This window comes from Chelonoidis abingdonii, chromosome 22 (assembly GCF_003597395.2).
Source record: "Chelonoidis abingdonii isolate Lonesome George chromosome 22, CheloAbing_2.0, whole genome shotgun sequence".
NCBI lineage: Eukaryota > Metazoa > Chordata > Testudines > Testudinidae > Chelonoidis > Chelonoidis abingdonii.
Window position 1 is genome coordinate 337,845 of NC_133790.1, and position 24,768 is coordinate 362,612.

Consider the following 24,768-nt stretch of genomic DNA (forward strand, 5'->3'; position numbering starts at 1 on the left):
CCCAGCCTACGCCTTGATGCCATGGCTCATGAAGCCATACACAGGCAGCCTGGACAGTAGTCAGGAGTTGTCCAACTACAGGTTGAGCAAGTGCAGAATGGTGGTAGAATGTGCATTTGGCTGTTTAAAGGCGTGCTGGCCTCTGACCTCAGCCAAATCAATGTCCCTATTGTTATTGCTGCTTGCTGTGTGCTCCACAGCCTGTGTGAGAGTAAGGGGGAGACCTTTAAGGCGGGGTGGAAGGCTGAGGCAAATCACCTGGCCGCTGATTATGCACTGCCAGATACAAGGGCGATTAGAAGAGCGCACCAGGAAGTGGTGCATGTCAGAGAAGCTTTGAAAAAGAGTTTCATCACAGGCCAGGATACCGTGTGACTGCTGTTTTTGTTTCCCCTTGATGACCCCCCACTTGATTCACTCATTCCGTGTAAGCAACCCACCTTCCCGCTTCGATTACACCTTGCTTTCTAACAAATAAAGTCACTGTAGTTTAAAAATCATGTATTCTTTATTAATTCATTATAAAAAGGAGAGAATTAACAAGGTATCCTGGGTGTGGTTTGGGAGGAGGATAGGAGGGAAGGAAAAGGCCACTAAAAAAATTTCAAAGTAATGACAGCCTTTTGGTTGGGCTGTCCACGGGAGTGGAGTGGGCGGGTGCACGAAGCCTTCCCCCATGCATTCTTACACGTCTGGGTGAGGAGGATATGGAACATGGTGAGGGTGGTTACACATGGGCTGCAGCGGCACTCTGTGATCCTGCTGCTGTTCCTGAAGGTCCACCAGACGTCGGCGGATGTCAGTTTGATCATGCAGCAGCCCCAGTGTTGCATTCCGCCACCGCTGATCTTCCTTCCTACACCTCTGATCTTCCTGCTGCCACCTCTCATCTCGAGCATCCCTCCTGTCCTCCCGTTGGTCCCTCCTGTCCTCACATTCACTGGCATCTTTCCTGTAATTTAATACCACGTCCTTCCACTCATTCAGATGAGCTCTTTCATTGCAGGTCACTTCCATGAGTTCTGAGAACATTTCGTCTCGTGTCTTTTTTTTACACCGCCTTATCTGAGATAGCCTTCAGGATGGAGTGGGGAGGCTTGAAAAATTTGCAGCTGCATGAGGGAGGGAAGAAAGGTAGAGAAGTATTTAAAAAGATACATTTTACAGAACAATGCTTATACTCTTTCACGGTGAACAACACTGTTCACCTTACATAGCACGTGTGATTTCACTACAAGGTCGCATTTTGCATCTTAATATTGAGTGCCTGCGGCTCTGGTGTTAGAGATCTCACAGATGCAGGTCCGGGGAGCAGAATTCAGCTTGCATGCGTCCATAATAAGCCATTGTCTTTCGGCTTCTGCAGCCTTCATATGCCCAGTGCCCTCCTTTCCCAAATACCAAGCAAATCCCGTTCAGTGCTGCTTCTTCCTGTTAACATGCAGCAGCAGAAACCACCCTCCCGTCCAATTCTCTGGGATAATCTCTTTACCCCTCCCCCTACTGCGTGGCTGGTATCATGGAAGATCACTGCTAGCCAAACGTGAAAAAGCTGAGTGCCAATCCCTCCCCTCTCCCGTCCCTGCTTGGCTACTTGCAAGGAAGGATTTCTTTTAAGCAACAGGCAAACAGGCCAGTAGGAATGGCCATGTCTGTCCCCTTAATTAAATTCCTGAATTTCAACCAGGTTACCGTGAACGATATCACTCTCCTGAGAATAACACAGTGAGATAAAGAATGGATGTTGCTTGAATGCCAGCAATCACCGGGACCATACGAAGCTAGGCTTTGTCATGCAATGATACCAGATTACTTGGTACATGCATGGCGTGGTCAAGTGTCCTACCATGGAAAACAGAATAAGGCTGCCCTGCCCAGAAACTTTCTGCAAAGGCTTTTGGAGTACCTCCAAGAGAGCTTCATGGAGATGTCCTTGGAGGATTTCTGTTCCATCCCCAGACATGTTAACAGACTTTTCCAATAACTGTACTGGCTGTGAATGCATCTCAAGTCCTCAGGGCAAATTAATCATTAAAAAACGCTTGCTTTTAAACCATGTTTTATATTTACAAAGGTACACTCACCAGAGGTCGCTTCCATGGCTTCATTGTCTGGGCTAGATGCTTGGGGACGGTGCTGGGTAGGGTAATATCCATCTGGGTGGAAGAATGCATCCTGGACTCGTTGGGCAGAGAATGAAGTTCTGTGTTCTCTCCTGCAGCTCATTCCTACTCATTTCCCCTCGGTCTGCAGAAATCCTGCAGACACACGGGGCTGAGATTACCTAACCCCCAGCTCGGAATCCAGGGACTGGGTGGGGTATGAGATGCAGGAACCCCCTAGAATGCATGCAAGCTCAGCGTAGAAGCGGCATTCGTTTTTCCGGCCTTCGCCCGACCCTTGGTCCGTTTGCTTCTTTGGCTTTTTCTGGTAGGATTGTCTGTTTCCTTAAAACTTCACACGGCACTGTACTGAGTCCCTGTGTGGCCTCTCTGCATCAAGTGTCCTTGGAAGTTTTTCAATGTTTTTTCCATTTCATCTTTTTGGAACGGGAGTTCTGTTAGCACGGAAAATCTCCCTCCTCTCCATATAGCGATTGGACCGACCGTACTCCCATAGCAGTCCATGCTGGAGCTCTTTTTGATTCTCGGAAGATGTGCATTAGGTACTGTGCTGATTGAGCTGCTGCGTGGTCACCTGTGCTGGTGAGCTCTCCTAGTGCCGTGTCAAACAAGCAAATGAAACTTCAAAAGTTCGCGGGCTTTCCCTGTCTACTGAGCCAGTGCATCCGAGTTCGCATGAGCTTCCACACTAAGCGATCACCAATGGTCTGCACTCTGGGGATTAGCTCCGGAGGCCATACCATTGATTTGCTTCTGGGCCTACAGTAACCCTAATCCGACATGGCAATACACGATTCAGTGCTATCCTTTTCATCGGGAGGAGTACAGAAACCGGTTTAAAGAGCCCTTTATATCAATATAAAGGGCCTCGTTGTGTGGACGGGTGCAGGGTTAAATCGGTTTAACACTGCTAAATTCGGTTTAAACGCGTAGTGTAGACCAGGCCTAAGAGTGAGAATCGTGCATTCATTGCAACACTACAAAAAAAAATCCTCTCTCTCATTTTTCAGTTACTTTCCTTTATACATAAGATGCTGCCATATGACTGTGCATATGTCCATTTTACTGTAGGTGTGTGTGTGCGCCCCATGTACAGGTCTTGGTGATATTTTTTCCTCAGTAGTACCTGTTGGGACAGCTGGTGTGCCCTCTGTCACCACACACCACTGCATGGTGGTATAAGAGGAACCACCATGACTTCCCAACCAGTTGCTTACCACCAGTGGTGGTAATTCAGACTTGTTAACTCAAGTGCTTTCCTCACTCCTTTTCTGTATATAGATCCTGTTTACTTATTTGTCAGTTATAGTTAGTGTTGGACAATTTTTAGTGCTGGGTTGCTGCATTTGGTCTCTCTTGATACTTTCTATCTTTTGGCACAGCTACCGGAATGATGCTATGTTCATCAGGTTTTAAGTCCTGCTGGACCTCTGTGAAACCCATGCAAGTCAGTGACCCACACCTGACCTGTTAGAAATGTTTGGGAGAATCCCATGTTACATCTGCAAAGGTTTCAAGCTCCACTTGAAAAAAGATAGCGTGACTGGGCTTAAGTGCTTGCTTGTGAATGCAGCACTTTGACCCCTATCAGAGTCGTCACATGGGGTGAGTGCCCCATGTACATTTACTTCAGCATGGAGCTCTTTGCTGGAATGTCTGTGGCTCCTTGGGATTGTTCCCGAGTACCAAAGAAAAGGCTTAGGCATTTCTCTGGTTCAGTGCCTCGCTTGCCTGTGTTGGTACCCTGACGGAACCAGAGACCAGAAGAAGCATTTGTGGGATAAATCCCCTTCAGAATGCTTAAGGCTTCCCAAGAGGGGATTGCTGCCTCTGAAGCCTGTGTCAGATATTTCCCCTGAAAGACATTTATGACGCCAACAGAAGGTGCCAATCGCAGCAACCCTGGAGGCATATGCAGCCGCAAGAGACTTGCTTAGCTTCTTTGTACTGCCTGTGCTTCATACCTTGCTTCATCGAGATCGTGTGATGCTGCTACCCAAGCCTCCACAGAAATCCGTGTTGTTTAGAGGAAAGTCTCCCATGATTTCCTTGGTACGGCTGTCCTCGGGCTCGGACTAGGACTACGTCTTACCAGTCCATTCTGGATTTGAACTTCCATTGTCAGAAGCATCTGACTCTTTTCCTTGGACTTAGAGGTGAGGTTCTCTGTATCTCGCCCAGGATGGGGAACATACCTCCCCATCAGAATCGTTGGGACCATGGGCCATGCACTGGGATCCTTCTAAGGGTCAATGGCCCAGGCAAGGATGGGTCTTGAGCCCGTATTAATGGTCATTCTGGACATATTCTGGTGTACCCCCCCCCCCCATCTAGCCTTGAAGCATCTTGCTCACTGACATGGAGAGTGCACCAGAGGCATTGGTACCGAGAGCACCATTCCCTGGTACTGAGCATCCAGAAGCCACTCAGGCACCGCCAGCCACTAGTCACAGATTAAGTACCACCTCAGATGTCTGTTTCGTCCTTGTCACCTGATGAGGTGGTTGAGCAGTTAAGTGACACCACCAGAGGGACCACATTGCTCATCAAGATCTTTTAAAAATAGCGGCCTCTGTACTTGACATTCAGGGAGAAGAGGTGCATGAAAGCTCTCACAAGTTGGTGGACATCCTGGTATTAGCGACAGCACCATGGTGCAGCCATGAAATCATCATGGAGCCAGTCAAGGCCCTTAGGCAGGCCCCCTGCTCCTGGGAACTCACAGCAAAACGAGCTGAGAGGAGGTGCTTTGTCTCCTGTAAGGGATATGAACATTTTTACTCTCATCCCCACTCTGTGCTCTCTTGTGGCAGCTACCAATGAGCAGGATAGAGAGGGACAAAGCTTCTGTGCCAAAAAGCAAAGCCTCAAAGAAGCTGGATATGTTTGGTCACAAATTTTATTCCTCGGGAAGCCTGCAACTCAGGATTGCAAATCAACAAACTCTCTTGAGTCAACATGACTTTGCCCTTTGAGAGATAATCATGAAATTTAAAGAGAAACTACTTGAGGACTGTAGACAAAAGTTTGCAGTAATGGCTGAAGAGAGTAAACTGGTCTCTAGGACTGCCCTGAAGCACAGACTCAGCTACTTGAACCATGGTGTTGGCTGTTGCTGTGAGGTGTTCGTGGTTGCAGTTGTCTGGGCTACCTCTAGAGGTACAGCAGACTATCCGGTACTGTCCTTTCGAAAGTCCCTCCAGCTTTTCGGAGAAAACAGACAACAGGCTTCATAACCTTAAGGATTCCAGGGCAACACTCAGTCTCTTGGAGTCTATACCCCATCAGTAAAAAAAAAAGCAGTGTTGCCCACAGTAGCTATACAGAGAGCAGGGGTTTGCTCCCCAATCCCATGATCCACTAAGGAAAAAGGACAGATGTTATAAGAGATGCCTTCCACTGCTCTTCTCTTCATCATCGGTGGGCTTATCCAATCCAGCTGCCTCATCCAAACAGTGATTTGGATGGGTTTGTCAAGGACAGTGAACCTGTCACCATAGCCCCATCTGTTCCTTATTGTTTGTTACTAATCGCTTATCCCACTTCCTAAGTGCTTGGGCTCACATAAGTAAGACCTACCAGTCTGAAAGCATGGTGGAACTGCGGTATGCCATCCAGTTCAGTTCTTCTCCCCTACCCACCCTCTTCAGGGACCACTCCCATGAGATTGCCCTTCAACAGGGTGTCCAATCTCTTCTTCAGTCAGGGGCCCTAGAGGAAGTACTGTTGAACCTCAGGGATAAGGGTTTCTATTCCTGCTACTTCCTGATCTACTAGACAAAAAAGGTCTCAGGCCTATTTTAGACCTAAGAGAGTTGAACAAATTCCTGAAGAAAATAAAATTCCACATGGTTAGCATGGGAGCGGGAGTGTGCAAGTGTGTGTGTGACCCCCCCCCCCACCTGCTTTTGAGCTTAACTATCAGTATAATAAAAGTGCTGCTTTCTGTCAAACTCTGGTGGGTCATTAGTTCTCCCTAAGCTTACTAGCTGGCCCAGTTTTGGTTAACAGATCCTCTATGCAGTGGTTTGTAGCAGTTTCAAACAGAGCTAAGGGCTAACCAGTTTCCTCTCAGAAAATCTCATCTTGGATCTCTTCATGTATTTTTTTTTTTTATGCTACCCACTAGCTAATACAATCCCTCCAGATTGAGTATTGGCGCATTCTACCAGAGTGCAGGCACTTTCTGCAGTTTTCTTGATGCAAATGCAGATTGTAGACATTCGTAAAGCAGCGGGGTCTTCAGTCCACACTTTTACTTCTCATTATGCCATTTCCTGTCAGTCCAGACACAATGCCAATTTTGGATTGATGGTCTTGCACTCTCTGTTCAGGTAGACTCTGAACCCACCTCCGTATCTGTTTGCTTGTGTTACCTACAGTGGAATGGACATGTGCAATCACTCAGTGAAAAAAATATTACCTACTCTTCTGTCAGTGTTCTTTGAGATGGGTTGCATATATCCATTCCACATTGGAGTCTGTCCAGTATGAAGGAACTGAGAGGCGTTGGAGTGGCTCTGCCCTTTTATACCAGCATACAGTAGCGTATGGCAACAGAGGGCTCTCCAGCAACTCTGATTGGTGCCACTGAGGGACAAAAATCTCCAACATCTGTGCGAGGAGCATGCATGCATCTACGGTGGAATGTACATGTGCGACCCATCTTAAAGAACAACAGTTTCAAAAATGTAGGTAATGGTTTTTTAATATAATTTTTTGTTTCAGTTATGTTTACTTCTAATGTACAGCACTCTCTTAGTTGTTGAATATTAACATTTACGAATAGTAGTTATTCCTTGTAACAAAGTCTTTGAAGTTAGTAACAAAAAATTATCTCCCCTCATCTTCCCAGCGTTTGTATTTTCTGATCTTATGGTGGATGATCAGTCAGCATATCCCAGAGAATTGAGAGAGAAATATATCATGTCAAAAACTTTGGGAAGGTAAGCACCATACTTACTAAAATACTTAGGACTTATTTTCCTTTAGTTTTTGTGTGGATAATGTTTGAACTGTAACTAGTATTAACTATTTGCTATTATTTTAGTACTGTTTCAATAATACCATCCTAGGCACTATGGTAATACAAACAAAAACGTGGTGCTTTTCAGACGAATAAAAGACGAAAGTCCAGGTTCTGTCATTATACTCCAGCCACTTTTTGCCACCTAGGTGAAAATCTGGCCTTAACTGGCCAGCTGAGAATTCTCTCGGTGTAGGGCAGTTTTTACCTGGCATAAATCAGTGTATGTGTCTCCTTTGTCAGCAGCCCCACCATGGCCTGGCAAAATGGGCCAGAGTTGGGTGGAGCACACCTGAATTATGTCAATTCACAACTTGTTTATTTTTCATTAGAAGAGATCATAGCCAGTTAGAGAATCCAGAGGCTATGCTAACTTAGATCAGTGCTGGTGCTTATGCAGCTGGATGCCAATACAATTATACAGGGGGTCAGACCGTGTGATCACAATGGTCCCTCTGACTTTCTAATCAATTAATATACTGTGAGACTCAAGGAGGTGTAACTTGCTCCCTAATGCACTCAGCTCGGGGAGTGTCTCTGTGCGGGAGAGAATCAGGTTGTGGACTTGTGTCTTGCAGTGTTTACATTAAGATCAATGTATGAGGGAAATGGGCAAAGAGTGGCTTTATATGTGTGTGGGGAGAAACTGATGACAAGCTGCAGCAGTCAGATAATGTGGTAACTGAGGTGGTTTTGATTTTTTTTTTTTTTTTACATCTGTCCTTCACTGTAGTTTCCTTCTGCTTTACAGGGAGCACTTGTACATGCATATAAAGCTGTTAAAAGGAGGAGGTAGGATTTGAAGGCCTTGTTGAAGAAGTTTGTTTTGCAGAGAGTATTGGAAAAATTTTAGCATCAGTGATGGACAGTAGTTTACTTCCTCATATGATTTTTTTTGAGGTGTTAATAGGACAAATTAATTTTTCACTTCAAAGAATTCTTACTCCTTAATGCAAAGTCCTCTTTTCAGTTGCCTGTCTTGTAAGTGGTTAGTTACTGCCTATTTGAAATATGGTCCCCCTGAAAGTAAGTTCCTAGTGCTGTCTGTAAAATAAGTCTTTCTATTCTGAATGTCCAAGGGTGAAATAGAAGGTATTATATTTCTTTGTTAATAGGTGGCTAACAGCACTGGCAATAAATCTGAAGTTTAGCAGATTTGTTCATTCATTCCCAATCTATATGGTTTTGACATCTCTTATTCCACTGCTGGGCCATCAGAGTACGGGCTCCTTGGATTGCTGGGATTATAGCTGCCCGTTCGCTGCTTTCAGCTCTGAATGATGAGAACAGTTAAAGCTGGAACTCTGAATTATGGCATACAAGTAGACCTATATTCGTTAAAACAGCCAGGTTTGGGCCTTATGCTTCTAAATGACTTGGGTTTAAAACATACTTTTAATTGTGAAACTCAGATTTATGATTGAGTACTCACAGTTCTTCTTGGAGCGTTTGCTTCATGTCGATTCCATTCTAGGTGCGTGCGTGGTCATTGGAGATTTTTGCCTTAGTGGTATCCGTAGGGCCAATTGTGGCGCCTTTTGGAGTGCTGCATTCATGCGGCGGTATATCAGGTGTTGCCAGTCCTATGCCTTCTCAGTTCCTTCTTACCACCTGGGGTAGTTAGTCAGAGTGCCTTTCTTGCTTAGCAAGAGCTAGTGTTTTTTTCTCCTACAAACTTCGTGCCTTAGGGCCTTTTGAAAATAGTTTATGTATAGTATTAGTTAAGTAGTTGTTATGTGTAGTTGTTAGTAGTAGTTAGGGGCTAAACAGAAGTATTTTCTTCTGGCCAAAGGGTCACAAGCAGGGTCACACCTCCTCGACTCCCAAGAACAAAGAGGCCAAAAAGCTTGATCTCTTTGGGAGAAACATTTATTCGACTACCAGCTTACAATTTCGGGTGGCAAATCATCAAGTACTATTGGGCAGATATAATTTTAATCTCTGGGACGTCCTCAAAAAGTTCCAGGAATCGCTCCTGCAGAGTTTGGCCCAGGAGTTCGGCACTCTGATGGAGGAGGGCACCACGGTGGCCAAATACACCCTGCAAATGGACTGGGATGAGGCGGATTTGGTGACTTGAGTGGTCGTGTCGGTGGTGGTTATGCTGCGCAACTCCTGGCTCCAAACAGCAGGCCTCTCCCAGGAGATGCAAACCTTGATTCAGCCTTTTGACAGAGTTGGTCTCTCCTCTGAGCAGATGGACGTCAGGCTGCACGGGCTGTAGGATGCTAGAGCCACCCTTTGGTGGTTGGGTATCCACATGCTGCATTCTGCTTGTAAGCCCTTCTGGCTGCCCCTGCCACCATTGTTGACGTCCTTTTTCCTCCCCCTCACCTGCATAACCTGGGCCCGCCAAACACGTAGGGGGCCAAAAGTGCTCATTTTTAGAGCCCTGCAAATCGCGGGATCTGCTTTATATCTGCAGATGTGGATATCTGTGGACCATTTCCGCGGGTAGCAGTGCGGATGCAGATACAAATTTTGTATCTACGCAGGGATCTGATGGTAAGAGCCTGGTCAGCAGCTGTTAGGAACTGCAGCATGGATCCTCCACCTACCCTGGGCAGGGATACTGGGCAGGGGGCTGCTCGGGCCCCTCACCCAAGGCAGGTGGAGGGTCTGCTGCGGCTCCCCACAGTTGCCAGCGCGGCTCTCCTGGACCCGGCTCCGGCTGGGGAGGGAGATGGCTTGGAGCCGCAGCCTGGCCACGGTAAGAGCCATGCGGGCAGCTGTGGGGAGCCACGGCGGACCCTCCACTGGCTCTGGGTGCAGGGCTCGAGCAGGCCCTGGCAGGTCCAGAGGTCTCTCTCTCCTCCCCGCGGCCAGGCCAGCATGGAGCCCAGCCAGGGAGTCATGGCAAACCCTCTACATGCCCGCAGTGTGTGGAGGGATGGGACTCAGAGCAGCCCCTGGCTGTGTCATAGAATCATAGAAGATTAGAGTTGGCAGAGACCTCAGGAGGTCATCTAGCCCAACCCCCTGCTCAAAGCAGGAGCAATCCTAACTAAATCAACCCAGCCAGGCTTTTTCAAGCCGGGCCTTAAAAACCTCCAAGTATGGAGATTCCGTCAGCTCCCTAAGTAACCCATTCCAGTGCGTCACCACCCTCCTAGTGAAATAGTTTTTCCTAATATCCAACCTAGACCTCTCCCTCCACAACTTGAGACCATTACTCCTTGTTCTGTCATCTGGTACCACTGAGAACAGTCTAGATCCATCCTCTTTGGAACCCCCTTTCAGGTAGTTGAAAGCTGCTGTCAAATCCCTCTCACTCAACTCTTTTGCAGACTAAATAAGCCCAGTTCCCTCAGCCTCTCCACAAAAGTCATGTGCCCCAGCCCTCTGATCATTTTCGTTGCCCTCTACTGGACTCTATTCCCACAGCTGCCCACGTGGCTCTCCCTGACCGGGCTCTAGCCAAGATGCCTCAGAACCACAACCCAGTCCCCAGTGTAGAACCCTGCAAATCTGCAGATATCCGTAGATAATTTTTGTGGATCGCAGAATGGATGCGGATACACATTTGCATATCCACACAGGGCTCCACACATTTTGAGGGTGCACTCGAGAGTGACTCCCCAGTCAGCTACCTAGATCCTTCCCTTCTCTTCCTCAACTGTCTATGCCCCTACTGTTTGGCATGGTTGTGGATTAGGGTCTTGGATATAATATCTTGGGGCTATACTCTGCAATTCACAGCTGTCCCTCCCTCCCTGCCCCCTCTTCAGGGACTCTTTTCATGAGCAACTCTTTGTTCAGGAGGTCAAAAAGCTCCTGTGCCTGGAGGCTGTGGATGAAGTTCCTTGGCACATTGAAGGAAGAGGATTCTACACTCGCTACTTCCTAATCCTGAAGGCAAAAGGGGGCCTAAGACCCATCCTACACCTGCATAACCTCAACAAATATCTCAAGAAGTTGAAGTTCTGCATGCTCTCCCTAGCCTCCACCATCCCCTCCTTGGATCCGGGAGACAGGTACACCACTGTCGACTTAAAGGACGCTTACTTTCATGTCTCCATATTCCCAGGTCACAGGCGTTACTTGTGTTTTATAGTGGCAAGGCACCATTTCCAGTTCACCGTGCTGTCCTTGGGTCTATCTTCGGAATCGGCACCCAGTGTATTCACAAAGTGCGTGGCGCCAGTGGCAGCTTACCTGAGACGTCGAGGGGTCCAGATTTTTGACGACTGGCTCCTCAAAGGCAAGTGCAGAGGCCACGTGGCACGACCTTGGCTTGTTGATAAACGCAGAAAAGTCCACATTAACACTAGTTCAAGGCATAGAGTTTATTGGAGTGGTTCTCTACTGCACATGGGCCAGGGCCTTTCTCCTGGAAACATGTTTTCAGGCCATGCTGGACCTCATCTCCCATGTAGGGAGCCATCTGCTCACCATGGCCCACGCCTGCCTGCAACTGATGGGCCACATGGCCGCGTGGATGCACATGGTCAGCCATGCTAGACTTCATCTACAGCCTCTGCAAGCGTGGCTGGTCTTAGTCTATACCCCCAGCAGGCATGCCCTGGGCTGAGTGATCACGGTGCTGAACCATGTCCTTTCGACCCTGGACTAGTGGCTGGATACCAAGTCGATGCTGCAAGGAGTTTCCTTTGTGACCCCGTCCACGTTGCTTACCCTGGTTTCAAACGCATTGGATCTGGACTGGGGAGCCCACCTGGGTGAGCTCAGCACCCAAGGCTGATGGTTTCAACATGACGTAGCCCTTCACATCCATGTCAGGGAGCTCAGAGCAGTTTGCTTGGCCTGCCAGGCTTTCTTGTCCCACCTAAGAGGCAAGATGGTGCACGTCCATGGACAATACTGCTGTGATGTATTACATGAACAGGCAGAGTGGTGCCAGGTCTTTGGCCCTGTGTCGAGAGGTGCTCGGCCTCTGAGACTTTTGTGTGTGATATGCCATTCATCTAGTAGCCACCCACCTGCCCGAACCAAGAATGTCTTGGCAGATTGCCTCAGCAGGACCTTCTCGTCTCGCCACAAATGGTTGCTCCATCCGGAGGTGGTCAGCCTAATTTTCAACGGTGTGGGACTCCCCAGGTCGACCTGTTCATGTCCAGGCAGAACAGAAAATGCCACGTGTTCTGTTGTCTGCAGGGCAGGGACAAGGGCTCCCTGTCAGACACCTTCTTGATTCCGTAGTCGGGGGCCCTGATGTATGCCTTCTCACTGGTACCGTTGATCCGCAAGGTACTGCTAAAGGTGAAGCAAGACAAAGTGAACACCATCCTCATAGCCCCAGTGTGGCCTCGCTTACACTGGTGTGGCCTGCCATGGAGTCTTTCGGCAGCCACCTCGTTGCAGCTGTCTCTTCAGCTGGACCTGCTGTCCCAGGATCACGGCACTTGACAGCTTGGCTACTACGTAGTGAAGTCTGGACAAACAGGCATGCTCTGCTAGTGTCCAGCAGGTCCTGCTGGGCAGCAGAAAACCTTCCACCAGGGCCACCTACATGGTGAAGTGGAAGCGGTCTGTGTGTTGGGCCTCAGACAGGCACATTTGAGCTGAAGAGACCCTCTGCAGGATATCCATGACTATCTGCTGCACCTTAAGCTCCAGGGCCTGTCGCTCTTTTCAGTCAAGGTCCACCTAGCAGCCATTTTGGCATTCCATCCTCCATTTCAAGGCACGACGGTCTTCATCCATTCTATGACGGCATGGTTCTTGAAAGGTCTGAAGCACCTGTATTCGAATGTCTGGGACCCCATTCCCCTTTGGGACCTGAATCTTGTACTGTCAATGCTCATGGGTCCCCCCTTCAAACCCTTGGCTTTCTGCTCTCTCCTGGAAGGTTTCTTTCTTGGTCACTATAACTCCAGCCCGCCTGGTGTCCGAGATCAGGGCACTCACCTCAGGGCTGCCATATATGGTCTTCTACAAGGGTAAGGTCCAGATGTGCCCACACTCAGCTTTCCTGCCCAAGGTTGTTTCCCAGTTTCATACTGGTCAAGACATTTACTTACTGGTCTTCTGTCCCAAGCCTCATGCGACGGATGATGAATGCAGGGTGCATACCCTAGACGTCAGACGAGCGCTGGCCTTCTACATAGATAGAACAAAGCTGTTCCGTAAGTCAACACAGTTGTTGGTTGCTGTTGCAGACAGGATGAAGGGTTGCCCAGTGTCTGCCCAGAGAATATCGTCATGGATCACAGCTTGCATCCTCTACTGTTATGAGTTGGCAAAGGTGCACATGCCAGCGATTGTGACGGCTCACTTGACTAGGGTGCAGGCGTCATCGGCAGTCTTCCTGTCATAGTTGCCAGTCCATGAAATCTGTTGGGCTGCTACCTGGTGGTCCATCTACACATTCACAACTCATTATGCGCTTACTCAGCAGGCTCGGGATGATGCTGGCTTTATCAGAGCATTGCTTCAAACTGCAAGACCGTGCACTCTGAGCCTACCTCCATTGATACTGCTTGAGTCATCTAGAATGGAATTGACACGAGCAAGCACTCAAAGAAGAAAAAACGGTTACCCACCTCTTCATAACTGTTGTTCTTTGAGATGTGTTGCTTATGTCCATTTACCTGCCCTCCTGCCCCTCTGTTGGAGTTGTCAGAGTTGTCAGCAATAAGGAACTGAAAGGGTGTAGGGTCAGGAGTGCCTGTTATACCAATGCATGAGCGCAGCACTCCAGAGAGTGCCATGGCCAGCTCTATGGAAACCGCTAAGGCAAAAATCTCCAACGACCGCACCCGTGGGCTCGCACACACCTAGAACGGAATGGACATAAGCAACAAATCTCGAAGAACAGTTACGAAAGGTAGGTAACAGTGTTTTTTAGAAGCAGAAAATCAGGTTTGAAATAGTTTGCTAGCAGTCGTGTTACTTTCTGAATCAGTATCCTCTCTATCCCATGGTTGGAAGCAGGCGGAAGAACTGAAGGTCAGAGTATAGCCCCTTGTGGGACATCACTGTTTGGGTCCTCAAGTAACAAAGAGAGAAACAGTGACCTGATATTTTTAATATAAAATGTCTTTAAAGTGGAATTTTCCCCAAAAAGTCTTTGTAGATCATAAAAGAGCAGCAAAGTGAAAACAGAAGTCTGAATGGATTTGTACAGATTTCCTCCTATAATCTCATAATCAAAAATAAATTGGTTGCTATATGTGTTGCTCAGAGTTGTGCAACCTTGTGATGCAGGATTTCATGTATTATAATGTCCTTTTGCCACTGGGCTGTATTAATGGGGGCTGGGTGGACTTTGTGAGCTTAAGTCAAAATCGTAAGGATACATTTTGAGAGGTGGTTGTTGTGTTTTTAGCAATTTGTGCAGCTGAAATGCCAACAGTGCTTGTCCTCAGTATTCTCTTAATAGCTTTCAGTCTGGAGTTTTGGTTGTAATTTGATTTCTGTATTAGAACATTGGTGGCTACCAGCATCTATCCTAATCTAATGTGCCTACTACTGATGTGTCTAAATACTGCACACCCAGTCTCTTGTATTCAAAGGGTTAGAAGACAGCAGCATTCTGATCACATGTAATAAATATCAAGTACCAAACACCTTCTGTGTTTGATCTATTTTTATATGTCACCCACATATTGAAAAATGCTTGCAAGCTTTAACATAATACATTTTTATATTAGTGGTGCCTGTGGAGAGGTTAAACTGGCATTTGAGAGGACCACGTGTAACAAAGTTGCTGTAAAGATAATCAATAAACGGAGATTTATAACAAGCGCTGTGAGAGACACAGTAAGTATCTATTTTTTTCAGAGTAGAAGTCGTGTTAGCCTGTATCCGCAAAAAGAACAGGAGTACTTGCGGCACCTTAGAGACTACCAAATTTTTTTGAGCATAAGCTTTCGTGGGCTACAGCCCACTTCATTGGATGCATGCAGTGGAAAATACAGTAGGAAGATATATTTATACACAGACAGAGAACATGAAACAATGGGTGTTACCATACACACTCTAACGAGAGTGATCAGTTAAGGTGAGCTATTATCAGTAGGAGAGAAACTTTTTGTAGTGGTAATCAAAATGGTCCATTTGCAGCAGTTGACTAGAAGTCGCAATATTACAACAAAAAAACTTCAAAAACAGACTCCAATGAGAAAGTGCTGAATTGGAATTAATTTGCAAAATGGACACCATTAAATTAGGCTTGAATAAAGACTGGGAGTGGATGGTTCATTACACAAAGTAAAACTATTTCCTCATGCTTATCTTCCTCATGCTTATCTTCCTCCTCCTCCTCCTCCTCTCCCCCTGCCCCCCCAGTTCCTCACAACTTCTTGTCAACTGCTGCAAATGGACCATTTTGATTACCACTACAAAAAGTTTTTTTCTCTCCTGCTGGTAATAGCTCACCTTAACTCATCACTCTCATTAGAGTGTGTATGGTAACTATTAATTAATAGTCTAGTCCAAATGGTCTTGGTGTTTAATATGGCTCGATGCAGACTCCTTTTTGTTACCTCTTCTCTGAGATGGAAGGATCCTTCACCTCTTGTTGGGACAGACTATAAATGAGTTTTTCCAGAGACAGCCTGAGATCCAAAAGTATTTTAAATCAAAGCTTATTTAGACAGTCAAGAAAAGCTCCAGTTAACTCCATGATAAATTTTCTAAGAAATATGCAAGGTCTAAGGCTCTCTTGCTCTGGTAGGCCCAAATCCTGAAACCATCAGAATTAAAAAAAAGCCCTACTTCCAGAGTTCTGTGCCTGCAGGTCTTTCCAGGCTAATTATTTCATCCCTCTCCCCCTGACACGGTGCATCTCAGACCAGTCACAGCTGTCAGTTTCCTTCCTTTCTATCCTGTTGATGTTACCAGGTGCTTATTATTTTACTAGCCAAGAAGATACCCTATGTATCTGCATTTTGACAATAAGATTTGTACAGCTGTGCTATTTTGGAAACATTTCTCCGGTACAAGAATAGCCGGTTAGCTACCACGTATACGGAAACACCATCTCCCTTCCCTCTCTGTCCCTCATCCTACCACAGTTGCTTGTCTGATTTTAATCTCTTCCTATAGCACTTGAAAGGCTCCTTTGATTCTGTTGCATTTATAGTTACTCTTTTCTTTGTATAAACCTTGGTAATTTACTTGTTAAGGGCTTCTTGATTATGGGGTACATACAAAAAAAGAATTCAGTGGACTACATCTCCTATGATGTACCAAGAGGTGAGACCGTGTTGCATTGTGAAAGTTGTAGTCTAACCAGGGAGCCCAGCCATACAGGAAAATGGGAGCCTGAGGCACCCGAACTATTACTCCCATGAGGTACTGTGGCAGCATTTCAGAATAAAATTAGTTCAGTTTTGGGCCAAAATTAGATTTTTTTTGTTTTTTTCATCAAATACATCAAAATTTCCCATGGAAGATTTTAAGTTAAGGAATTCTTTTTCCATTTTTGTTGAAATTTTCAGCAGATTTTTTTTTTTCTGATGAGCTCTGTTATTTACATTGTAGCCACCTTTAAATTGTTAGGATGGAGCAAATGTATGTTGTGTTTTCATAGGTACATTGCTGCAAAAGTCTCTGTATAAACAGTATTACTGCTTGCTCTATCTGACACTTCAGTTATCTTTTAAATAGGATCCAGCTTTTAATGTTAATACTGAAATTGAGATTTTGAAGAAAATAAATCATGTGAGTATAGTCTTAAAATCTGATTGATCTTTTAATGTATATTCTGATTTTTCTTGCTTGCCCTCCTTCTTTTGGGGTTACTGTAGTCTGGTATCTAATGCTCCAGTTACAGTTAGGAGGCACAGCTTTTTAATTTTAATTTTGTCTTTTCCTGATTGGGTAGCAATGGCCACTTATTATGACTATTGTAGATAAGGTTACAAAACACTTTCTGTTCTACCCCGTATCTTTACATTCTTGTTGTAACTTTTCCAAAACTTGCATGTCTGAAATTCAAATGTGGATTGAAATTTTCTTTACTTGGTCTCTGCTTGAACCACCTGCATCAGAAAATAAGACTTTCCTTGATACCTCTTTCCTGTGAATATTGCTAGATGGCCAAGCTTGCTGACCTAGCTTTGGCCTGGACCAGAGGTCGGCAACCTATGGCACCCGTGCCAAAGATGGCACGCGAGCCAGTTTTTAATGGCATGCAGCTGCCTGCTGGGACTCCGAATGTCATTAAAAATCCTGTCGACATGGCAAGCTACGGGGTCTGTGGTCCTGGGCCGGAGCGCTGGCCGAGCGCAGCAAGCTGGCGGCCTCTCCCCCGCTTTCCCCCAGAGCCCTGCCGCCACGCGCGCAGAGCTCTGGAGGTCTGGGGCTGCGCACTCCCACGGGGCAGTGTTTGGCTCCGTGTGGAGGGAAAGACGCTCCCCGCTCATCAGGAGCCCTACCGCCGCATGCTTAGCGCTCTGAGGGGCGGAGTGGAGCAGGGCTGCGCGCGGGGGTGGCGGTGGCGGCGGCGGCGGCAGCAGGGCTCCGGAGGAGCGAGGAGCCTCATGGTAAGGGCGGTCCAGGGCTGGGTGGGGGCAGTCAAGGGACAGGGAGCAGGATGGGGGTGGTTGGGGTTGTAACAATCAGAGTGGTGTGGTTCCAGATCTATGTCAAGGAAACTTGTGCTTAGCTGCCGCACCTTGCACCGGAGTTCTTGAGGCGTAGAGCGCAGGGAAGGGTAGGACTGTGGGTCGGCGTTCAGCTAGCAAGATGGTCTGATTAGCTCGATCGCGCGGACGGTTAAGGCGTGTCGGGCTGTGCCGTCTGCGGCGACAGTGGATCCCAGGGTCGACGGCGGTGTTGAGCGCATGCTGACCGTGGGGGTTCTCTGGAGGGGGCAGTCAGGGAGCAGGGGATTGGATGGGGCATATGAGTCCCGAGGTCTATTTGGGGGGTGGATAGGAGTCAGGGCACTCAGGGGACAGGGAGGGTCCTGGGGGAACAGTTAGGGTGCGGTGGGTCTCTGGAGGGGGTAGTCAGGGGACAAGGAGCTGGGGTGTTGGATGAGTCGGGAGTTCTGGGGGGACCGCCAGGAGGTAGGGGTGTGGAGAGGGGTTGGGGCAGGCAGGGAGCGGGTGGGGGGTGTTGTATGGGTCCAGAGTTCTGGGGATCCTGTCAGGGAGCGGGAAGCGGTTAGATAGGCGTGGGAGTCCAGGAGGTCTGTCTGAGTGTGGGGGTATGGATAAGGGTTGGGGCAGTCAGGGGACAGGTAGGGGGTAGGATCCTAGGGGGGCAGTCAGGAGATAAGGGGCAGGGAGGCTTAGATAGGGGGTGGGGTCCCAGGAGGGGGTGGTCGGGACAAGGAGTGGGGGGGGTGGAGGTTCTGGGGGGTGCAGTCACCCAGCCCTCTGCCCTGAGTCCTGATCCTCCCCGCCCACACACACTCCCAGCCCTCTGCCCTGAGCCCTACACACCCCCAGGCCCCTGCCTTGAACCCTGTACCACCCAGCCCTGAGCCCTGTACCACCCAGCCCTCTGTTGACTCCTTGACCCCGCCTCTCATGACCTCAGCCCTGACTGGCACCTCCACACATACCCAGCCCCCCTACCCTGACACCTGCACCCCCCTCAGATGCCCTCAGCCCTCTGCCCGGACTCTTGCACCTCCCACATCTCCAGCCCCCTCCACATCCCATGCACCCTGCACATCCCCTCCCCCACCCTGAGCACCAAATGGGAGCCCCTACACCCCCACTCACATTCCCACCTGCACCCCTCACACCACATGGGAGCTGTCCAGGTAAGTGCCCCACACCCAAACCTCCTGCCCCAACCCGGAGCCCCCTCCTTCATTCTAGCTCCTGGCCAGACCCTTCACCCCGAGCCCTGTGCTTGGTCCACTCCAACTCTCAGCTCAATGCAGAGAGAGGAAGAGATGGGCCAGAACCAGGGAGAAGGTAGGTACCCACTGTATGTGGGCAGGGCCGGGACCCCGGCTGGCAGGAGCTGGAGGATGGAACCCCTGAGCGGCAGTGAGCTGAGCCGCTCAGCCCCCTGCCGGTCTGGAGTCCCAGCCGCCAGCCCTGCACAGCCCGCTGCCGGTCTGGGTTTCTGGCTGCCAGACCCTTCCCAGCTGGCGTCCTGGCCGCAGGCCCCACTTAGCCCACTGCCGGCCTAGGTGAACAGAACCCCAGACCAGCAGCAAGCTGAGTGGGTCGGTGGTGTAAGATCAACATTTTAATTTAATTTTAAATGAAGCTTCTTAAACATTTTGAAAACCTTGTTTATTTTACAATGCAACACTAGTTTAGTTATATAATATATAGACTTGTAGAGAGAGACTTTCTAAAAACATTAAAATGTATGACCGGCACACGAAACCTTAAATTAGAGTGAATAAATGAAGACTCGGCACACCGCTTCTGAAAGGTTGCCGACCCCTGGCCTAGACCAAATCTCCACAGAACCACATGGTTGAAACTGCTTCTGGAAAGAGACTCTAATCCAGGGTAGTCAAGTATTATTTTTTGTGTGTCAAGGTATAGTCAAGGTCCAGACTCCAGAGGAAATAAAGAAAAAACCCCAAAAACAAACACACACAAAAATTGATAAGTAAATAAAGACATTTCAGAGTCTATTCAAAAATGTCTGGTGGCCCAGATTAGGCCCGTGGAGCACCTATTGACTACCCTTGTCTAGTCAATCAAATCTTCCAGTGTGGGAATCTTCAGATCTGAGTTAATTTGATAACATTGTTTAAAACTTTCCATTGACTTAAATAATAAACCCCACAAAAGTGGTACACTTCCAAATATCTTAGACACGACATCAATTTGAAATTGAGTAAATTTAATTGGAAAAAAATTAAGCCTTATACCTGCTCCTGAATTCCTTTGGCAATTTTAGCGAATTTACTAAATTTTACCCTTTTTTTTAAAAAAAAACAAAAACTCTATCTCCCTTTTGCTGTATGTAAACCCCCCACAAAAGGGGAAGTCAAGTACAGTGGAATAGTATAATTGACTAGGCAGAATGCACTGGCAGAGCTGTGTGGGAACTCATCATAAGAATAAAAAGGGGGGTTTCAGATTGTGATTGAGGTTCATTGAGAGAAATGTGGTTGGGGAAAACTTCCATGGCACATGTTTGCACTAAGCAGACAGCCTGTCACATTAGTCTCACTATGATTAATATAAAATTCACTTGCACTTTTTTTTTTTTTTTTGAAAGAGAACCCTATATCAGCGTAGTGTCCTGCCATGTATACCTTGGATTGCACACCATTCTGAAATTATTTTCTTGGATAATATTTTCTTGTAATATTAGTTCTCATAAAATGATTGTGTCATTCTGTTGTTTTCTTCCTCTTTTGCTAGCCCTGCTTAATCAAGATAAAAAACTTCTTTGATGCAGAAGATTATTATATTGTTTTGGAATTGTAAGTAATTTGCATTCAATTTGTTCCAGAGTAAATGTTTTACTGCCGTAAATAAAATAATGTAACTTGAACCTGACTTTATGATTATCTCAGGTGCTATCCAAAACCTTGGTAAAACTGGGGGTTAGGACAGACAGGAAAGTCATTCTTTTGGAGCTGTAGAGACACTCCACTCCTGCAGGATTCTCCACCCGATCATCCTGATCAATTGCAGCTGCTCTGAGTGGATCACATAAGTAGAGAGAGTTTTAAAAAGAGCACAGGCCTGGATCATTGAGAGCTTTACTGTTCGAGATCTGCTTCTTAACCTGGATCTGGAACTTGTTGGGGAGCCAGAGACGGGTAAGTGGGTGACCAGATGATGAACCAGTTGCAGCTGCTGCATGGCCTTCACTGTCAGTCCCAGGAAGTACAGTCTGAAGATGATGAGAGCAGGGATTGTTGTATCTGCAGGTTTGTGTGATGAGAAGGGTGAAGTCTCCTGGCTACCCAAAGAGGATAGAAGGTGTTCCAAGGCTTTGTGCTACATTGACAAGCAATGGCCAGATGGTCTTTTAGAAGGTGAACTTCCTTGGAATAGTGCTTCTGCTTTCGTGGGTTTAGTTTCAGCCAGCTGAAGACCAATTTATTTTTACTTTGCAGGTCACGTTTAAGACTTTATAAACATGTGCCCAATGGATGCATTTCAGAAAATGAATATACTTTACGTTTCAGTGGGTTCTTTTTGCTTAGAGAAGCTTTTCAGTCTCAGGCTTTCCCAGTGAGGTCTAACTTATGAAACCAGTATATTGAATCTCTTTCTGTACTTCTGTTTCAGGATGGAAGGAGGAGAGTTATATGACAGAGTGTCGAGATCAACCAGAATGAAAGAAGCTACCTGCAAGCTCTATTTTTATCAGATGCTGTTGGCTGTAAAGGTAAATAGTTCTGAATTTGTATAAATTAAAAAATGTTCTTTCTCTGACTGTGCAATCAGTGTAACTTCTTTAATTCTATCATTTGTGCTTGCATGTGTTTTTACAGCAGTAAGTGAACTCTTCTTATTATTCATAGAAGAGATTTAGGCCAGTGTTCCTTTTAGTTATTACGCTAACCAACCTGGAAAGGTTCCACTCTCTTCCACAGGGGTGGGCAGACTACGGCCTGCGGGCAGAATCCAGCCTGCAAGCCATTTTAATCTGGCCCTCGAGTTCCCACTGGGGAGTGGGGTCTGGGACTTGCCCTGCTCCGGCACTCCAGCCGGTGAGCAGGGTTGGGGACCGCTCCATGCGGCTCCCAGAAGCAGCAGGATGGCCCCCTTCAGGCTGCTACACATAGGGGTATCCAGGGGGCACCGCTCTGCACGCTGCCCCTGCCCCAAGCGCTGTCAGACCCACCCTCAGTAACCTCCTCCAGCTGCAGGAAGCTCAGCATCCTCTCCTGCTTCCTGCCCCCTTTGCTCCTCAGCTGCAGAGGGAGGGGTCAATGGACGGGGAGCTGCTCCCCCCTCCACCCAACCCCTGTGCTCCCATACCCAGACACCCCCACCAAGCCTCACCCCGTACACCCAGAAACCCCCCTAGCCATCCATACCCAGACCCTACCACACTGAACCTCAACCCCTGCATCTGGAGCCCCCTTGCCTCCAGACCCCAACCCCTTTAGCCACCCCCTCCACTGAACTCAACCCCCTACCCTGATGAGCCCCACCCCCTGCACCACCCTGAGTCCCCACATCCTGACCCCCACACCACTGACCCCCAACTGGCTGCACTCAGACTCCCACCAAGCCCCACTCCCCCAGCACCCAGACCCTCCTGTTGAGATCCCCCACACCCCTCCGCTGAGCCCCAACCACATTCACCTGGAAGCCCCTGCAGAGTCCAATTGCCCCTGCTCCTGGAACGCCCCCCAATGAGCCTCTGTGCATTCAGATCCCCCCCAACACCTAGACCCACCCCCACTGAGCTGCCTGCACCCAGATTGTCTCCCACAGAATCCTCTCACCCCACACCAGGATCCCCCCATACTGAGCCCCTCCATACTTGGATCTGTCCTTGTTGAGACTGCCTGCCTCACAACTGGTGCTCCTGGCACAGCGGGGCAGGGCCCCAGGGTGTTTCTGGGGCAGACCCAGGCCTTGTGCTTTATCAGGGTCGGGCACAGCCTCACCACTCAATCTGTGTCCCGGGGGTGGAGGATGGGGAGGCTGCAGGGTGATCTCCCACCTGTGTACAGCCAGTGGCCAGTGCTCGCCACTGCCATGCTAGAGCCTCTGCATTTATTTATTGACAAATAAAGCTTGCAGAATTTTGCAGACTTGTAAAGTATGCAGAATTTTTATTTTTTTGTTGCAGAATGCCCTCAGGAGTAACAGACTGGACCTCTGTCTCAGTCTGGACTCACGCCTGCCTTTCCCTTCAGGTTGGGTTCTTTGTCCCCTTAAGTACTTTCAGCAGTCTTTCTTCTTGGATAGGCAAAAGAGGAGAGCCTGGTATACCTTCCCTCCCAGCCTTAAATAGAATTTACATAAGGCAGAAAGCCTTTTGTTTCCCAAACTTAACCTCCTCTTCCTGTGAGTGGAAAATTACTAGAAGTCCAAGATAGCATAGGTTTCAGAGTAGCAGCCGTGTTAGTCTGTATCCGCAAAAAGAACAGGAGTACTTGTGTATTAGGTGACCAGACCACCTGACCTAGTAGTGTCACAGTTATGTCCCAGGATGCCTCCCAGGAGGTAGAAAGATTAATATGGTCACCGTCTTGTTGTTCCTTCCTAATGGACCATCAAATCTGATGGCCTGTCGTCTGGTGGGTGTCTTGCCAATACATACCCAGTTGTAATTGTTAAACAGTCCATATTCCTAACTTCAGATACAGAAATGATACATGCATACAAATTGGATAATCGCATATGCAATGATATCTTACATGAGCCATCTTGCATAAAGTACAGTTATGTCATATCCCTATCATAATCATATTTCTATAAAGAATATGGAGTGTAATGTCACACCCACACTATACAAATTGTTCCAATGCCACTGTGTAGTGGTGTCTGCCTTAGCAAACTAAGGCAGGGAAATGTACTTAATTTAAGAGCGTTTGAACACAGAAAAAGATATTGGCTGTTAATATCAATAAAAAAGAGATTGAGGACCAAAATTCCTTAGTGTCATCATGAAGAATCTGTTCTGATAATGTGGCATATGGATGAACTGCAGGGATGACATAGCTTTCCTGTTCTACATAGTCTATCTGTGGAGATTAGAAGCTGCTGTGCAGCAGCTGACAAATACTTTAAATCTTTTTGTGAACCATATAGCTTCAAATACACACTTCTCAAATCTGTTTCAGTTACTTGTATCATCATAATTGGAAAGGCTTGGAAGTTACATTTTAATGCATGCATTCTGTGTTTTTGTGTGTGTGTGTTTGCATAGTATCTTCATGAAAATGGTATTATACATCGGGATCTAAAGCCAGAGAATGTGCTACTTTCCTCTTCTGAGGAAACTTGTCTTATAAAGGTGAGGAAGAAGCTTCTATCTCTGGATCTTTTTTCTTTTATTTTGATATTCTTTATTCAGAAACTTTATTCACAAAAAATGAACATGGCATAAGATTGATGACGCTCATTCCTAAATAACAGAGCTAAAAATACAGGACATCTTGAGTTAAGGTTCTTTCACAAACTTTAGAAATTGCTTCCTCTCTCCTGCATATTTCAATCAATACATATACATAAGTATGAATAAGAATTTTTGCATTTAATATTTCACATAGTAATCAGTGGAATAAGACTCTGCTTCACTTGCATATGTCAGCAGTCTTAATCATGGAGTCATGACCAACATTTCGGTAATTATCCATGCTGTTTGGTGTCAGTTTGTGTTTTTGCCTGAGAGACCTAAGTACATATTGAGTAGGTTTGGAGACTGAACCATTGCTCTACGTAGAATAGTCTCTCCATGGTAGCCATGAATCCATAGTGCTGCTACTTATGCTATTCCCCAATCTGGGGATAAATAGAATACTTCAGACTGGTGTTCAATCCAGCACTCTTTGCTAGCACTAAAACTCAGATCTCTCTGTCCACTCCCCCCCGCCCCCCCCCCCCCCAAAAAAAAAAAAAAAGTCTTTTGTCCTGCTGAGTTTTTTGCTGAAGTCCTCTGTTGGGTACAGCTTAGTACATAGTTGTGTACTGGCAAAATGCCTTGGAAATTAGAGCCATAAATCTCTCTCCTGATGCATGCTGTCTAGTATAGTATATTCTAATATGTGTTAGAATAAAAACTGATTTAGTGTTATTCTTTTGTGCA

At 47.1% G+C, this 24,768-nt stretch overlaps 1 protein-coding gene and 1 long non-coding RNA gene across 4 annotated transcripts in view; one reads left to right on the top strand and one right to left on the bottom strand.

Moving 5' to 3' along the window:
- CHEK2 (checkpoint kinase 2) overlaps nt 1-24,768 on the top strand; it is a 46,122-nt gene that overhangs the window by 13,824 nt on the left and 7,530 nt on the right. The window contains exons 3-8 of one of the 3 annotated variants that reach the window (XM_075059941.1): nt 6,979-7,069; nt 14,763-14,871; nt 16,723-16,776; nt 20,409-20,470; nt 21,288-21,387; nt 23,890-23,976. In XM_075059941.1, the coding sequence (XP_074916042.1) occupies nt 6,979-7,069; nt 14,763-14,871; nt 16,723-16,776; nt 20,409-20,470; nt 21,288-21,387; nt 23,890-23,976 (503 nt within the window). Of the gene's footprint in view, nt 1-6,978; nt 7,070-14,762; nt 14,872-16,722; nt 16,777-20,408; nt 20,471-21,287; nt 21,388-23,889; nt 23,977-24,768 lie in introns of those variants that run through there. The other 2 variants (XM_075059939.1, XM_075059940.1) reach the window with 2 other exon arrangements.
- Nucleotides 490-2,120, bottom strand: LOC142045831 (uncharacterized). Its single transcript, XR_012654723.1, has 2 exons — nt 2,085-2,120; nt 490-1,112 (listed from the first exon to the last, which is right to left on the bottom strand). It is a non-coding gene; the product is annotated as an uncharacterized LOC142045831 (long non-coding RNA).